Raw genomic sequence first — 19,131 nt, 5'->3', positions numbered from 1 at the left:
GTTGTATGGGAGACACATATAGCCTGCTGCAGCCAGGCTCCGTGATTGTGGAATCCCCCTTCCTAGGACAGATTCTGAGTCTGTTTCACTTTTTTTATTGCGTCTTAAAACTTACCCACTTGTGCAGAATTTTTCCCGTAACTTAAGATTTGAAAACCAGTTTTGTTGTCTGATTTGATTACTCTGTATTTCTTGTTATTGCGGGCCCTGTGGCGGCGAGATGTTAACTACCTCGCCTGGTATACAGGAGGTCGTGGGTTTCATCCTGACCCTGATGCCTGTGGTATATTTGGAGTTTGTGTGTTTCTCTCCCCGTGGTCGTGTGGATTTTTCTCCGGATCCCCTGGTTTTTCCCTCCACATTTATAAACATGCATTTACAGTATTTGGCTGCTAGAAAATTCCACGTGATAAGCCTCTTTGTTAAATGATCATTTGCGCTTCTGACGTCGGTTCTTAAAAATAGCTTTATAGCTCTGTGGGCCTTACTGGGTAAGTCTTTATTATTATTATTATTCGCTTTTCTCAGAGTTTTTTTTTATTTCGAGTGTCGTCATTGATATTGTTTTTAGATTTCTATTTCTTAGGTTTTTTCGGTAAAGTCACGTAGGTAAAACATCAAAATTAATGAAAATAAAATAAAATAAAAACAAAAATCACGACGTTTCGGAGGCAACACAAGTCTCCGTCATCAGGTGGGACCGTCACAGCCGAATTAGCTGCATCAAGTGAGGCAATGATTCAAGAAGTAATCTCTTATAAGCAAGTTGAAGGGGGGAGGAGAGGGGGGGGAGCTCATCAGAATGTGGTAGCCAATGAATGGAACGTATCGGGAGGGAGGGGGGCGGGGCTCAAAGACAGCACGGAGTACTAAGTACAACGCATCGGGAGGGGGGGGGAGCGGGGCCAAAACAATGGACGACGGCTTGGACGCGGTTGCTGCTGCACACGCCAACACAATGGACAGAGAGGGGGGAGGGGAGGTCTGATACACATGATAGACAAAAGAACGAAAATGCCCATGTTTATACCAATGCTGGCTGAACAATGAAGAGAGCACTGCCAAAAAATAACTGGGGATGTTAACACTCGGTAAAGTAAAGTAAAATAGTGCCTGTCAGATAAGATGGTCCAAAAAAGTGTAATTAAGTCTTTTTTGCGTGGTTGATAACATCTTTCCAATGATTACTAAGTTTGTACCCATCATCACGGTTGAAATTATGTCTGTGTTTGTATATTTGTATGGCTTCGTGTACAAACCTTTGATGGTAGCCGGGAGGTTTGCAGAGAACCTTGGTCTCGGAAAAGACAATTTCATGAGAGCCCACCGAGTTGTAGCAATGATCGGCAACGGCAGAAGAATCAGTTCTGCCGTGTTTCAGATCTGACTTGTGCTCGCGGACACGATCAGAAACATGACGTTTCGTTTCTCCAATGTAGCAATCACCACAAATGCAACTCAATTTGTAGACTCCAGGATACTGTAAGTCAGGAACGACATCCTTCACAGATGGAATCAGATCACGGATTTTATGCACTGTACTGAATCGGACTTGGATCTTATGTTTGTTTAGAATTTTGGAGATCTTTTTGGTCACGCCTGCTATGTATGGTAACGTGATGGTTTTGGTCGGAGTTTCAAGTGGCTGTTTCTGTGTGGTGGGAGAGACAGCTTGGCGGATAGTACGGTCAGAGTATCCGTTCATCCTGAGGGCCCGATGTACATGTCTTAATTCACCGGTCAGGTGGTGTTTGTCAGAAATGCCATGGGCTCTGTGGTATAGCGTTTTGATGAGATAATTCTTTTGAGATGGGTGGTGGTGGGAATCCGGTTTCAAGTAGGAATCTGTGTGGGTGGCTTTCCTGTAGACAGAATGTCCCAAGGATCCGTCAGGCCTCCTCTCAAACAGAATATCCAAGAATGGTAGTTTACCGTGTTTCTCCACTTCCATGGTGAATCTGATGGATGGGTGTCTAGAATTGATGTGGTCCAAGAAGTGGTTCAATGCTGGGAGGCCATGTGGCCAGATGACGAAAGTGTCATCCACATACCTCTTCCACAGGGAAGGACGCAGGGTAGATGTCTGGATGGCGTCTGATTCAAACTTTTCCATGAACATGTTGGCTATAACTGGTGACAAAGGGGAGCCCATAGGGGTACCCTCATTCTGTTTGTAGAAGGTGCCATTCCAGGTAAAATAGGTGTTGGTGAGGCAATGCCTAACCGGCGCAGGTGCATCAGAATTCAATCCATGTTGGACTAAGTCCTCAATTATTGTTAGGGTGTCCGGTACTGGGACTTTGGTAAACAAAGATACTACATCAAAGCTGACGAGGATGTCATCAGGAGATAGTACCATGTCCTTAACCATAGAGACTAATTGGGTTGAGTTGAGTACTGCCGAAGAGGTCTTGCCTGTGAAAGGGAGCAGAGTACCTGATAGAAAACGGGCTAGTTTGTACGTAGGAGAGTTTATCGTCGACACAATGGGTCGTAGCGGGGTGCCTTCCTTATGGATTTTGGGAAGACCATAGAGTCTGGGAGGTCTTGCCGCCGATGGTTTTAGAGAGGGACGTTTGCTTGGCTCGATTAGGGAAGTCGAACTCGTGATGATACTGTTGGTTTTCGTCGTTAGGCTTTTAGTGGGATCGTTTTTAATTTTGGAGTAACTCCCATCATTAAGAAGGATTTTGTTGTTGTATGAATCTTTATCCATGATGACCGTGGCATTGCCCTTGTCTGCCGAGAGGATGACTATATCATCTCTCTTTTTTAGGTCCGCGAGTTCAGAGCGTTCGTTTTTGCTGATGTTACTAGTGGGTTTCTTAACATTCTTAAGAATAGTAGCTATTTCAGCTCTTGCTACATCCGCATGGATGTGTCCTATGCCTCTGAGGGCTACATCAATCTGAGAAATCATATCCTCTACTGGTATATATTTAGGGGTGACGGCGAAATTTAGTCCTTTGGCCAGTACCGTTTTTAGAGTGTCAGAAATTGGGATGTTACTCTGATTAATCACGGTCTATGGTCTTCCCAAAATCCATAAGGAAGGCACCCCGCTACGACCCATTGTGTCGACGATAAACTCTCCTACGTACAAACTAGCCCGTTTTCTATCAGATACTCTGCTCCCTTTCACAGGCAAGACCTCTTCGGCAGTACTCAACTCAACCCAATTAGTCTCTATGGTTAAGGACATGGTACTATCTCCTGATGACATCCTCGTCAGCTTTGATGTAGTATCTTTGTTTACCAAAGTCCCAGTACCGGACACCCTAACAATAATTGAGGACTTAGTCCAACATGGATTGAATTCTGATGCACCTGCGCTGGTTAGGCATTGCCTCACCAACACCTATTTTACCTGGAATGGCACCTTCTACAAACAGAATGAGGGTACCCCTATGGGCTCCCCTTTGTCACCAGTTATAGCCAACATGTTCATGGAAAAGTTTGAATCAGACGCCATCCAGACATCTACCCTGCGTCCTTCGCTGTGAAAGAGGTATGTGGATGACACTTTCGTCATCTGGCCACATGGCCTCCCAGCATTGAACCACTTCTTGGACCACATCAATTCTAGACACCCATCCATCAGATTCACCATGGAAGTGGAGAAAGACGGTAAACTACCATTCTTGGATATTCTGTTTGAGAGGAGGCCTGACGGATCCTTGGGACATTCTGTCTACAGGAAAGCCACCCACAGATTCCTACTTGAAACCGGATTCCCACCACCACCCATCTCAAAAGAATTCTCTCATCAAAACGCTATACCACAGAGCCCATGGCATTTCTGACAAACACCACCTGACCGGTGAATTAAGACATGTACATCGGGCCCTCAGGATGAACGGATACTCTGACCGTACTATCCGCCAAGCTGTCTCTCCCACCACACAGAAACAGCCACTTGAAACTCCGACCAAAACCATCACGTTACCATACATAGCAGGCGTGACCAAAAAGATCTCCAAAATTCTAAACAAACATAAGATCCAAGTCCGATTCAGTACAGTGCATAAAATCCGTGATCTGATTCCATCTGTGAAGGATGTCGTTCCTGACTTACAGTATCCTGGAGTCTACAAATTGAGTTGCATTTGTGGTGATTGCTACATTGGAGAAACGAAACGTCATGTTTCTGATCGTGTCCGCGAGCACAAGTCAGATCTGAAACACGGCAGAACTGATTCTTCTGCCGTTGCTGATCATTGCTACAACTCGGTGGGCTCTCATGAAATTGTCTTTTCCGAGACCAAGGTTCTCTGCAAACCTCCCGGCTACCATCAAAGGTTTGTACACGAAGCCATACAAATATACAAACACAGACATAATTTCAACCGTGATGATGGGTACAAACTTAGTAATCATTGGAAAGATGTTATCAACCACGCAAAAAAGACTTAATTACACTTTTTTGGACCATCTTATCTGACAGGCACTATTTTACTTTACTTTACCGAGTGTTAACATCCCCAGTTATTTTTTGGCAGTGCTCTCTTCATTGTTCAGCAAGCATTGGTATAAACATGGGCATTTTCGTTCTTTTGTCTATCATGTGTATCAGACCTCCCCCTCCCCCCTCTCTGTCCATTGTGTTGGCGTGTGCAGCAGCAACCGCGTCCAAGCCGTCGTCCATTGTTTTGGCCCCGCTCCCCCCCCCTCCCGATGCGTTGTACTTAGTACTCCGTGCTGTCTTTGAGCCCCGCCCCCCTCCCTCCCGATACGTTCCATTCATTGGCTACCACATTCTGATGAGCTCCCCCCCCCTCTCCTCCCCCCTTCAACTTGCTTATAAGGGATTACTTCTTGAATCATTGCCTCACTTGATGCAGCTAATTCGGCTGTGACGGTCCCACCTGATGACGGAGACTTGTCTTGCCTCCGAAACGTCGTGATTTTTGTTTTTATTTTATTTTATTTTCATTAATTTTGATGTTTTACCTACGGGACTTTACCGAAAAAACCTAAGAATATGATTCCTTGCAGTCACGAAAGCTTCAAATCTAGAATTTTAGATTTCTATTTTGCTTATATTTTATCTATACTTGTGTGTCGTTTATTTTTGATGTAGAGGGCTTTGAGATGTTTCAATATGAAAGGCGCTTTATAAAATAGAGGTTTTATTATTTTTCATATCGAACCAATCCTGCTGAGGTCAAAAACGATGCAGAGTTTGTTTATGTCGAAGCAATGCTGGGGGCTGTGTGACTGATGGGATGTGTAGAAAATGCTCTTTATTTTATGTGGACCGAAATCTATGTGAGGGAGGCTTGTTGTCTGCTTATTTTTTTCCTCTTGAGAATCAGTTGTTCCCCAGTCTGACACGGAATCTACAGGCACACATTGGGTTTCGGACGCACGAGATAAACATTTCATGTTTTTTTAATGCACGTGGACGTTCGCGATACGTGTCTACATACCATGAATAAGTCTCCCCGGCCTTTTCATATCCTGACATAATTAGTTTAGCATACTTGCATTTACACGGAGAGATGGAGAATGGAACTCATGATGGATTGATTAGTGACCATACGCAGATTCATAATCTCATTCTAACAGGAAAGAAAGATGTGTTGGTTCGGGTGGGACGCGTCGTACGAATGGACAATGGCCGGTGGTCAAGAATAACGATGCAATGGATCTGAGAGGCAGTGCAGTGAGGAGATGGAGAAATAAAATCAGCTCCATGTATCGGTGCTTGGTGACTTATTACATTCGTAGTGGTGGCAGCAGCCTAGTTGAGGCCTTCATCCAGCAGTGGATTGATTATGGTAGATGACGACAACATATCAGAGGTGAGACGTTAGCGATTTTTAAAAAATAAAAGATTATTTGTCTGGTGGTGGCGGAGCGTTCATGGTGGTGGCGTTTCACCCGTGCAATAATTTCCCTTCCTTTGCAAAGCGTCCCAGGGTTTTAACTCCGAGCTGTGTGCAGCACTCGCGGCTTCTCTGAGTGAGCCACACGGGCAGAGTCAGACCTCTGCGCTCATGACATTTCAATTAATAGGGCCCTGCATTATTAACAAAAACACATGTTCTCTGGTAAATATTAATACAATGCCACGTTTTGGGGTTCCAAGGCGGCGGGGGTCGGGGGGTTAAGATCACCCCCCATTGCCCCAAGCTGGATCCCAGTCGCTGGAGATGCTCGATGGCTGCGTGCGGAGGAGTTTACTTGTTGTGGCCGGTGGGCGCCGCTGGGAGCCATCTGTGAATGCAGCGTCGTCAGGGATTTGATTCTCGCTCGGGCGTTGCTGTCTCCAGAGCTCTTTCGGTGACGCCAAGGGGTTCCACGTGGGCAGCAAGAAGTCGCTGCTGTTCCTCCTCAAGTTCCTGTCGGAGCTGGTGCCATTTGAGCCTCCGCACTACCTCAAGGTGAGTCGAGCAGAGGGGTCACAATAATCACAAACAATATTCTGTCAGTTTAACACGTAGGCCTGATTAGGTTGGTTATTATTACCGGTACTCGAATTGTAAATGTTGTGGGTTTATTCTCTAACTCACGGGTGTGCTGAACTAGTAACGAATTGGCATGTTTTGTTTACATGACAAACCTTCGTAATTGGCTTTGTCGGGTGGTGGCGAGTTTAACGACGCATTTCTATTTACAGGATTTAATTTAAAAAACCTCTTATGTATAACAGTCTTTATGTTCATAGGGTATTGCCTTAAATGCCTCTCGAAGCTACTTACATCTCGGCTCGTAAACATTCAAAGCCCCCCCCCCACCAGTGGCAGCTGTCCCGATGTGGCACAACGAGGTGACTTGGCACTGGTCTGAAGGTGGACGTGAGGCTGTCAGTGGAGGGCAATGATGTCCATGCGTAATCCCAATTGAGTCATTTGCAGGGAATTTTTTCGAAATTGGCAATTTTAACCATGATGCTTGGCACAATGGCCAATTTGTTTCTAATGGCCAATTCGGAGCACCGTGGTGGTTAGATGTTAACTCCCTCGCCTGGTATGCAGGAGGTCGTGGGTTCCATCCCGAACCTTGATGCCTGTTGTATATTTGTAGTTTGCATGTGTCTCTCCCCGTGGTCACGTGGATTTTTCTCCGTGCGCTTAAAAGTATTTGGCGGCATTACATTTCCATGTGATGTGCCACTTTGTTGAGCTATCATCAGGGCACTTCTGAAAAAGAGCTACATAGCTCAATTGCCCTTACCTGGTAAAATAAACAAAAATAGAATGTCAGGGTATCTATGACATTCAGTGTGAAACAGACGGAGTGCATTTAAGGTGAATTCATCGTATGCAACCAGGGTGGCCGCCGGGATTCAACCCGAGAAGCTCTGCGACAAGTGGCGAATGCGCCACCCAATGGGCCACCTCTCCGAGTTGTCTGCACACGAATGCTGGGGAAGCTTTGACGCCACGTGCTGATCCATTGGCTCACCATTACCGAGACCATTGATCAGCGTGGGCCGGGCATTAGTTTTAAATCTGTAAATGATGAGAAAACCCATCGCAACAGAAGCATTTATTGATGATGGGTGTGTGGCAATGTTTTATAGATCATCAACTCAAAAGAGTTGGTGAAAATGCGACTATCCTAGCAGGTTAGAGTTGAAACAGGTTAAATGCCGGCTGTTATGGTGCAAATGAAATTGATAAAAAGGGAGACCTCTTATTACCGATATGTTTTATAGATAGTAGTGTCACATGGCAGTGATTCCATCATGATATCCTGCAGGTAACAGGATCTATGGTCTGTGGAGAATCTGGGCAATGGCACTCTTTGCTTTTCACAGAGCCACGGGTAATAGCAAGACGCTATTGTGCGGCTCGCAAGGGGAATCGCAGATTACAAAATTGTAGCGGTTAGGATGACGAGCCTCGGTATTTGTTTCACTGTTGAGGGTGAATCAAGTCTGTTCTGGCTGCCCCTTGCTTTCTAAATATCAGAGAAGAGCTCTTGACTGAAACGTCATCCTGCTGTACGTTTCTCTGTCACGAGGTCGTGTTCACGGCTGATGATGGCGGTGGTAAAAGTGTTTTTTTGTTTCCGTGCTTCAAACTATTGTTTGCTAAGAACATGCGGCTTGCATCCGATCCCACCACTGAAACCCACGTGGTGTGCCAAGCTTCCCGAGAACAGTTGAGCATGTGACCTGGCCGAATATGCACACCCCATCATCTCGTCGCCTGGCGCCTCCAGGAGTTGGAAAGGAAGCCGGGAACATGACAGCGGAGAAACTGACCAAACCCTCCTGTGCACAGCGAGCTGTGGAGCACATCATCCTTAGTCAATGTGCGCATTGTAAACCACTTTGCAAATTCAATGGGAGGCACAGCAGCGGCGGCGGTGGCAGCAGCAGCAATTCACACGAGGGATATTGATCTCTGAATTGCTCTTCGCTAAGCCACACTATGCAGTGCCGTGATTGTTGTTTTTCCTCCTTCTCGTGGGAAGATTCACATCCTAAACCCCCCGTTTGTGGAGCTGAAGCAACGCGCTGCGCTGATGGAATACGTGTCCCTGGCGAGGACCAGGCTTGTCGACCTCAAGGTGTGAGAAACTCGGTGTCCCGTGTGCACGTTCGCGTTTTTGGGGTTCTTCACTCACCTCGTGGCGACTACTCACATCACCACCCTGCACACTCACACCCAGCCACTCAGTGTCACCCTGCACACTCACACCCAGCCACTCAGTGTCACCCTGCACACTCACAGTGTCACCCTGCACACTCACACCCAGCCATTCAGTGTCACCCTGCACACTCACACCCAGCCACTCACATCACCACCCTGCACACTCACACCCAGCCACTCACAGCGTCACCCTGCACACTCACACCCAGCCACTCGCAGCGTCACCCTGCACACTCACACCCAGCCACTCAGTGTCACCCTGCACACTCACACCCACTCACATCACCACCCTGCACACTCACACCCAGCCACTCACAGTGTCACCCTGCACACTCACACCCAGCCACTCACAGTGTCACCCTGCACACTCACACCCAGCCACTCAGTGTCACCCTGCACACTCACACCCAGCCACTCAGTGTCACCCTGCACACTCACACCCAGCCACTCACAGTGTCACCCTGCACACTCACCCAGCTACTCACATCACCACCCTGCACACTCACACCCAGCCACTCACATTGTCACCCTGCACACTCACACCCAGCCACTCACAGTATCACCCTGCACACTCACACCCAGCCACTCACATCACCACCCTGCACACTCACACCCAGCCACTCACATTGTCACCCTGCACACTCACACCCAGCCACTCAGTGTCACCCTGCACACTCACACCCAGCCACTCACAGCGTCACCCTGCACACTCACACCCAGCCACTCACATCACCACCCTGCACACTCACACCCAGCCACTCACATCACCACCCTGCACACTCACACCCAGCCACTCACAGTGTCAGCCTGCACACTCACACCCAGCCACTCACAGTGTCACCCTGCACACTCACACCCAGCCACTCACATCACCAGCCTGCACACTCACACCCAGCCACTCACATCACCACCCTGCACACTCACACCCAGCCACTCAGTGTCACCCTGCACACTCACACCCAGCCACTCACAGCGTCACCCTGCACACTCACACCCAGCCACTCACATCACCACCCTGCACACTCACACCCAGCCACTCACATCACCACCCTGCACACTCACACCCAGCCACTCACAGTGTCAGCCTGCACACTCACACCCAGCCACTCACAGTGTCACCCTGCACACTCACACCCAGCCACTCACATCACCAGCCTGCACACTCACACCCAGCCACTCACATCACCACCCTGCACACTCACACCCAGCCACTCACAGTGTCACCCTGCACACTCACACCCAGCCACTCACAGTGTCACCCTGCACACTCACACCCAGCCACTCAGTGTCACCCTGCACACTCACACCCAGCCACTCACAGTGTCACCCTGCACACTCACACCCAGCCACTCAGTGTCACCCTGCACACTCACACCCAGCCACTCAGTGTCACCCTGCACACTCTCACCCAGCCACTCACAGTGTCACCCTGCACACTCACACCCAGCCACTCACATCACCACCCTGCACACTCACACCCAACCACTCACAGTGTCACCCTGCACACTCACACCCAGCCACTCACAGTATCACCCTGCACACTCACACCCAGCCACTCACATCACCACCCTGCACACTCACACCCAGCCACTCACAGTGTCACCCTGCACACTCACACCCAGCCACTCACAGTGTCACCCTGCACACTCACACCCAGCCACTCACAGTATCACCCTGCACACTCACACCCAGCCACTCATATCACCACCCTGCACACTCACACCCAGCCACTCACATCACCACCCTGCACACTCACACCCAGCCACTCACAGTGTCAGCCTGCACACTCACACCCAGCCACTCACAGTGTCACCCTGCACACTCACACCCAGCCACTCGCATCACCACCCTGCACACTCACACCCAGCCACTCACAGTGTCACCCTGCACACTCACACCCAGCCACTCACAGTGTCACCCTGCACACTCACACCCAGCCACTCACATCACCACCCTGCACACTCACACCCAGCCACTCACAGTGTCACCCTGCACACTCACACCCAGCCACTCACAGTGTCACCCTGCACACTCACACCCAGCCACTCACAGTGTCACCCTGCACACTCCCACCCAGCCGCTCAATGTCACCCTGCACACTCACACCCAGCCACTCACAGTGTCACCCTGCACACTCACACCCAGCCACTCACAGTGTCACCCTGCACACTCACACCCAGCCACTTGGTGTCACCCTGCACACTCACACCCAACCACTCACATCACCACCCTGCACACTCACACCCAGCCACTCACAGTGTAATTTAGTAGGGGAGATGTCGCGGTTATCCGTGACTTTGCTTTTTATTCATCCCCCAGGACTGCACTTTGAGATAAACGATGCTAACTCTGCACGGCCACGACGGCCAGCAGTTTCGCCGAGCTGCTCGTTGTTCGCGTGGAGGCTGCTTGCCAGTAGCAGCTGCTGCAGTGTGTTGGGGTTGCCAGGTGGCATGGTGATGAACGCACAGGCGTGTCTATTCCTGAATCTTGCTTGTGCGGATCTCTGAGTGTGGGCCCCCTCCTGTGCATGCCTGGTACCCTCTGGTTTCTCCGCTTTTCTCTCACACAAAGCCAAACTCTCATGACTCGAAGTAGTAATTTAGAAGTTTAGATCATCAATTCAAGGGAGTTGAGAAATGTGGGTTCAACTGAGTCGCAGACGTAGATTTGGATGCAACACGTTTGTAGTGACATCGGGGATGTCACTGTGTGACGTTCTTACGCCGCGGACAGCACTGGGGTGGGTTGCTGTGTGAGGCCGGCTCTAGGACAGCATGGCGTGCGATGCACCGTCATCGCGTACACCCCGTAGAACAGCCCTAGTGGGGCTTGGTGAGCGCTGGGATAGCGCGGGCACAACGCGTAGCGTGCAGTGCGGGCTCCCACAAGGGGGAGTGGGAGAGTGTCGGGCCAGGGGCAGGGTTGCCCCAGGCACTCTGGTTGACCCCGTAGACACATGATCCGGAGTGTCCACAGAGAAGGGGGTGATCACGTGTCCAGGGAGAGCTCTCGAGGGGGATCGAGAGGAAGCTAGAACGCTCGAGAAGGCGGAAGGGGCCGAGGGCAGAGCGGCCCCGACCAGGAAGATATAAGGTGGATCCCTGAGAGGGACCGGGGTCACCGCATTCTACAAGCTGGACGCTCTACATCCTACAAGCTGGAAGCTCCATATCTGCAAGCTGGAAGCTCCACGTCCTACAAGCTGGAAGCTCCACGTCCTACAAGCTGAAGCTCTACGTCCTACAAGCTGGAAGCTCCACGTCTACAAGCTGGAAGCTCTACAGGCATCAACACGTGGCCGGGACCCGAGTTAGGGTCAGACCCTTCGTAGCTGTAACTCCTCCGTATAGGGCAGTTAGCTGGGTGGTCACCACCCAAGGGTGTATCTGGTAAAGGGGCAATTACCCCTTTGTGTTAACGTGTTGATGTTATAATAAATGTGTTGCCTCTAAAGAGAAACATCTGCGACTCAGTTGGACTCACGACACATTTATTCAGTTCCAACACACGGGGTAACTTCTCCTTAACTGCATAACAACTTAAGGTGGTGACCACCCGGCTAACTACACTAGTTACAACGTAACTGGTGTAGTTAGCCTGGTGGTTACCACCCGGCTAAGTTACTAGTTACAACGTAACTGCTACTATGGACGGGGACCAACAGCTTCGGCCCGCGTCTACTTGTTGGAGACTCGTTGAATGGAGAAAGTAGACTAAGGGTTTCTTCCAGGATGAACAACAACCTGGTCCCTATCGTGACCCGGCTTGTATTCTCTGTGGCGTGGCCGACTCCGCCCTTGGCCACATCCACCTTCCAGAATCCTCGGGAAGGATCTGGGTCCCAATCACATGACCACCCCCTAGCCCCCACTTGGGGCCCCCTTTGTCAACTTAACCAGTCACGTGTCCTCCTGGGTCAACCAGAGTGCCATGGCCTTACACAACCTCATCCTTTGGTCGGCACCCACACACCCTGTCCTGTAAGGCCGGCACTGCACTTAAAGCATGGTGCCATCCAGCGCTATTATTCAGCGCACACCGTGCCCCTCTAGAGCCGGTACTACACCCACAACATTGTGGTATCCGGCGATGTTGCTACACTGCACGCCGTGCCCTTCTAGGGCCGGTACTGCCCCCACAGCATGTTGACATCCAGCGATGTCACTACACATATATGGGGCTCCCACATGCATATGGTAGTGCAGAACATTGATGATTGTACTGCCTTGATGTGTCCTCATGAGGTTGAACCTGGGTCCATAGTTGGGTCTTTGTTAACCTGCTGCCTGTTGGGACCGTGACATTTTCTCCACTCTTTGAGTTGGTCGCCCAAATGACAATGTGGCCACACGTTCATTTCTCTGTACCTGGGTGGTCTGCATAAGGCCGAGAGGTGTTGTACGTGCAATGCTGCATACCACCTCTGTTTTGTGTTGTTGTGAACTCCTATGGAGCATCCCACTCTTCTTTGGCTTCACGTCCGTGTGGTTCCAGGAGTCCATAGAGGAGATGGGCCTCTACGCTGACCCAGTCGAGGACCGTCGCGTGCAGGACGGATCGGTGGGTAACTTTCGGCAGCACAAGTTACACAGACTTACACACACACTCCACAGCCACACGTACACACAGACTCGTACACACGTACGCACAGACTCGTACACACGTATACACAGACTCGTACACTTGTGCACACAGACTCCTACACATGTACACACAGACTCCTACACACGAACACACAGACTCCTATACGTAGATATGCCTCCCCATCAACAGGAGGCAAAATTGGTGGTGGTGACTTACGCCCCCACCGAAGATGAACATCAGTGGTGGGTTACAGACAAGGCCGATGAGTCTATGACCTCCTGTCATAGGTGCTAGCTAAAGTGGCCCCTCGGGATAGTCATCCTGTTCGGTGACTTTAATGTCCGAGTGGGTTATGATGCAGAAACCTGCAGTGTCTTTCCTGTTTGTATCAATGTATGTTGAACCTCTTTTGCACCGTACATAGCCAACCGTGATAATCAGAGGTGCGGGGAAAGGACAACAAACTGAACACAAAAAGCAACGCAGTGTGTGATGATGTTGTAGTGTCATACTCCTGTGGTGTGTCTGTCAGGGCGCCCATCGCATGGAGGATGACGTGGAGAAGACGCTGGTGGCATTTGAGCGCACGGGAAAGATCCCGTCTAGTGTCATGGAGGCGAGGTGAGTCCGTGGTCACCCATTCCTGTCAGGGCTCCATATGGCAACATGGTGGCACAATAGTGACACTCATGCCTTGGATTCGATTGCTAACTTGAGCACCTCTCTGTGTGGAGTTTGTATGTTCTCTCTTTCTTGCATGGGTTTCCTACAGGTTTTCCAGTTTCTTCCTAGAGTAAAAAATAAACATAATCTAACTGGAATTGGCCAATCGTCTCAATTCTGAAAACTCACTGTCCAATTATTCGATTGGGATTTCACATTGCAAAAAAATGTGGCAGGACCCTCCTGAAATAGTCTTCAGATTTAGTGACGCTTGTATGGGTAAATACGTGTAATAAATTAATATAGGGAGTAATAATAATACCAACCCTACAAAAAGTGTCTTCTGGAAAGCAAAATGTGCAATTGTGACCATAGGATTTGTACTCCCAGCACACTCTGTTTTGTCATCATACTGTCGTTTCATGCACACAGCCACCTTTTAGACCAAGCAGTAACAACTCTGGCTGCATTTTAAACCTCGGCAGGCGAGTGAGACAACTGTGGACCGGTTTAATCTTTGAAATATAACAATAATCTTTGTTCGGAATCATCGCAAACACTTTTGTTTTTGGAGACAATATCATTTCTGCTTAATTTGATCGTGAGAATTGTTTATCAAATTACTGGTGAGTTGAAACAATATATAATCGTCTTCTTGGTTTTTTCGGTAAAGTCACGTAGAAGGGAAATAATAAAATAAGGTCTGTCGGGAAGACAGATAGACGCTGTCTTCCCGACAGACCTGTTCTTCACCTGAGGACGGCTGCTTGAGTTGTGGCCGAAACGTCGTGAGAATGATTTTATTATGTTTTATTTGTATTATTTTATTATTTCCCTTTTACGTGACTTTACCGAAAGAACCAAGAAGATGAATTCCTGCAGTCACGAAAGCTTTAAATCGAAATATATAATTGGTCCATTAATTTCTTGCACACGTGATTGTTTAACCAGTTTGGCTGTGTCAGATGGTCGAAGGATTCATACCACTATTCTGGCAAATCGCCCGATAATGCTGGATGTTATTACCAGCGAAACAACGTCGTACTCAAAATTGTAAATGTTGTGGATCCACTCTTCAACACACCGGTGGGTTAAAGTAGTGAACTATTTGTCTTTTGTCAACGTGATACATTTTTTACTGATTGGCCGTGTCGGGTGGTGGAGGGTTGCGACACATTTATAAATAACGCAATCTAACCCAAAAACCTTTATTATGAATAATATTGGTTGCGAAAGCCTACGTGTGATGAGTTCTATTTTCTGTAATGTGATGATGAGCGCTGTGTGATGCGAGACGTAATGAGTGCTGTGTTCTACTTACTCTGTGTTAAGTTCTTTGCTGTATTACACGTTGTCTCGGTTCTGGCAGAGCGATGTTTCACACAGTTTTTTCACTTTACATCACTATCATGTCCCACTTGGGTTAGCAATATAAAATTCTCTCTCTCTCAAGCATTGTGCTTACAAGAGCACCCTGTCTGTCTCATATCAATGTTCTTCATTTTGTTTCCAGCATTTTCAGGAGGCCATATTTCCAGATGCGCTTCTTGCCAGCGCTGCTGAAAACGCGCCCTGTAAGTTAAGCCGTTGCGTCCGGAGGTCCGTCGCGACTTTGTTGGACTCGTTTCTGGTGAGGCTGGGAAAGAAGGCTGGTCTTGTGGCTCGATGCTCGTGGGGCGCCTGACCAATGTGCTTCTGTTCCCGAGTTCCATCATCCCTGTGACTGCAGGCCAGGGGCGGGGGATTCTAAGGCTCGCGTGCCGGGTACGGCCTATGACTTTGTGTGTATGTTGAACTTCTTTGGCACCTTCTTGGTTCTTTCGGTAAAGTCACGTAGAATGAAAATAATCAAATAAAACATTATAAGATAATTTTCACAACGTTTCGACAGACCTGGTTTTCACCTGAGGACGGCTGGTTGCGTTGTGGCCGAAACGTCGTGAAAATTATCTTATTATGTTTTATTATATTATTTTATTATTTCCATTCTACGTGACTTTACCGAAAGAACCAAGAAGATGAATCCCTGCAGTCACAAAAGCTTTAAATCGAAATTCTTTGGCACCGTACGTAGCGAACCGCGCTAATCGGTGGTGCAGGGGAAGGACAACAAACTAAACACAACAAGCAGTTTTAAAGAAATTAGTTTTCAGTCTAATTATAATCTGTAACGATGAGAAAACCAATCGCAACAAGAACATTTAGATGACCCCATTTCTCAACTGTTTTGAGTTAGGGGTGTGATTAACAAATTGGCCACACATTCAATTATTTTGCAATGGTGGTCCAGATAAGGAAGATAGCTTTTGTACATTGCAATGCACGTCTTTGCCAATGGCGACATGCTTCCTATCACTTCAAAACAGCTGTAAATTATATTTATTTGTCACTGAGCACCTTAACCATTTGTCCACTTTGGAATTGTGACCCGATGTTGACCCACAGTCTGCTGAGACGGAGCAAAGTTGGTGTCGTGTTGGATTATTATTCATGGCGTTTCTTCTGTATGCTGCCGTCACAGCTTCCTGATGACCCAGATGTTCGCATGGTCTTCATCGAGGCCATGAGGAGGTGCGGTCCATCGCGAACATTTACTACATAGACTCCCTTGTCTGCTGATACATCTGAACCGAGCCAGGCTAATAGCATGGCTAATGGCAATGCACGTTATTTGTGATGCCGAGTCAGTCCACTTAAGATGCAGGATGACCATGTCACCTACATGCCTGTCGACTCATTCATGGAGTTTTTACACACCCCGGACTAGGGAGTCATTTGAGGCCGAGTCGAGTTTGGGGACGCCCCGGATCGGTTCAGATATTCATCACTGATGGTGGCCGTGAGCGGGAATCGAACCCGGCTTGCTGGGTTTGTAGCACAGCGGACTAACCCTCCGCTCCCCGCAGTCCTCAACGCACTCCCACAGACACGTCCTCGCTTTGTATTGTTTAGTCTGTTCAATAATACACTAACATATGCATACGCTTGACTGAACGTGGGATTGCTGTTTTGTTTTTGTGCACCTTTTCATTGACATTGAGGCTGAGCATGGACCTATGAGCGAGCTGGACCCTGGCTGCCCTCTGAGCCCGGGCAGCCAGGGTTTTACACGAGTGCAAATACCACCATGTACTTGTTACAGTCGTCTCTTGTTAGCGGTATTAATTGGTTCCACGAAAACTATCGCTAATTAAAATGATCGGGAATAAACTATAGGAAATACGATGTGAAGGCTTAATTTGTTCGAAGACGATCAGAAGGTAATAATTTTCACCCTAAAAACATAGTTTATAATATCTAAACACGTAATTTTAATAAATAAACGTTTTAAGAACATATTAAAGCATTCCTATTAATACAAATGGATATATAATTAATACATGGAGCTTAAAAATGTGCATAAATACAACATAAAATTTAAATGCTTACCTTAGGCTAAGAAAATAGATGGCTTACGTATTCATAGAGAGCTGTTTCCAAGCAGCGCACATTAAACATTGGTAAGCTAGCCAATTGCTCTCAAAATGCAAATAAAGGGCAGGTCGCTGATTGGCTGAGGTCTGCTGCTGAGTCCACTTAGGAGAATTTCGATTGGCCTAAATTGGTGGCTGCATGATATAAAACATCGTGAGTTGAAAATTATCGCAAATAGAAAATATGGATTGTGAATCGATGGCATCGTAAACCGAAGGGGGGACCTCACTGTTTGCACTTGGTACGGATTAATACTGGGTGTAGCCCAAGGGTCTTAAACGAAGTGGGCGGGGTTAGTGATGTTAATGTGAGAGATTAGCATGTTAATGTAAAATCGGAGAGCGGTCTCCATGGCGAGCGCGCGGAGGTGTGGCTATGTAGGTGTGATAAATTTAAGATGTTCATGTAAAATCGGAGAGCCAAAGCCACGGGGAAAAAATAAAAAAAGAAATAAAAACTAACATCGGAATGTGGCAGGATAGAAACATCACAGCCAGTTACGACTTAAACTGGTTTATGACGTCCTTCCAATGATTGCTGAGTTTGTACCCATCCTCTCGGTTGAAATTGTGTCTGTGTCTGTATATATGGATGGATTCAAGAACAAATCTTTGTTGATAGCCAGTGGGCTTACAAAGTACCTTCATCTTAGAGAAATCAATTTCGTGTGAGCCCACCGCATTAAAACATTGATCAGCCACGGCCGACATGTTGGTCATACCGTGTTTCAGATCTGCCTTATGCTCACCAACACGGTCCGAAACATGTCGCTTAGTTTCCCCAATGTAACTGCTGCGGCAGACACAGCTTAGTTTGTAGATGCCAGGGTATTGCATGTCAGGAATCCTAACCTTCACAGATGGGATCAGTCTTCTTGGTTCTTTCGGTAAAGTCACGTAGAAGGGAAGTAATAAAATCATAAAAATAAAACATAATAAAATTATTCTCACGACGTTTTGGCCACAACGCAAGCAGCCGTCCTCAGGTGAAAACCAGGTCCATCGAGGCGACAGAGTCTGAATGACTCTGTCGCCTCGACGGACCTGTTTTATTTGTATTATTTTATTACATCCCTTCTACGTGACTTTACCGAAAGAACCAAGAAGATGAATCCCTGCAGTCGCGAAAGCTTTAAATCAAGATGGGATCAGATCACGAATTTTACGTACTGTTCATAATCAAGGTTTTTGGGTTACATTCCATAAGTATAAATATGTCGAAACCCTCCACCACCCGACAAGGCCAATCAGTCAGGGATTTGTCACGTAAACAAAAAGACAAATAGTTACTAGGTCAGCCCACCGGTGTGTTGAAAAGTGAATTCACAACATTTACAATTTGAGTATGACCTTTCGCTGGTAATTACATCCAGCATCATCAGGCGATTTGCCCGATGATGCTGTCACGAAAGCTTTAAGTCAAGTGTTGAGACTCGGTAAGGCTTTCCTGACTAAACGTGCAAAATAACAACACAGGCGTTTCCTGCTTAACGAGCTTTCTTTTCTTTTTTATGAGAATTCGCTAACAATGAAAAATTATAGCCCAAATTTGTTCGATCAACGATCAAATGCATCCCGTGGCGGCAGGGGACGCTGTGGTATAACAGTGCTACAGTATCGTAATACAGCGCGCCACGGCCCGCAGCTGTTTACCAGTCTCCTGTTCTGTGCCATGATTCAGGTGGGGGCCTCGTGGTAGCATCGTAATGGGAGTGTGTGGGGAGCGGTGGTACAACGGTTAGCGCGCGGAGCTACGAGCCTGGCGACCCGAGTCGATTCCCGCTCGGGGCCAATGCTGGTGA

General features: G+C 47.9%; 1 protein-coding gene across 7 annotated transcripts in view; it reads left to right on the top strand.

Annotated features, from left to right (window-relative positions):
• Positions 1-19,131, top strand: part of FANCA (FA complementation group A) — a 152,757-nt gene that overhangs the window by 50,923 nt on the left and 82,703 nt on the right. For all 7 annotated transcript variants that reach the window (XM_078865653.1, XM_078865652.1, XM_078865650.1 and 4 more), the window contains 6 exons: positions 6,276-6,386; positions 8,428-8,523; positions 13,104-13,169; positions 13,726-13,814; positions 15,370-15,430; positions 16,378-16,427. In XM_078865653.1, the coding sequence (XP_078721779.1) occupies positions 6,276-6,386; positions 8,428-8,523; positions 13,104-13,169; positions 13,726-13,814; positions 15,370-15,430; positions 16,378-16,427 (473 nt within the window). The remainder of the gene's footprint in view (positions 1-6,275; positions 6,387-8,427; positions 8,524-13,103; positions 13,170-13,725; positions 13,815-15,369; positions 15,431-16,377; positions 16,428-19,131) is intronic.

This window comes from Lampetra fluviatilis, chromosome 20 (assembly GCF_964198595.1).
Source record: "Lampetra fluviatilis chromosome 20, kcLamFluv1.1, whole genome shotgun sequence".
Classification (NCBI taxonomy): domain Eukaryota; kingdom Metazoa; phylum Chordata; class Hyperoartia; order Petromyzontiformes; family Petromyzontidae; genus Lampetra; species Lampetra fluviatilis.
Note: the sequence above shows the minus strand (reverse complement) of the source record. Positions and strands in the feature narration are given on the sequence as shown.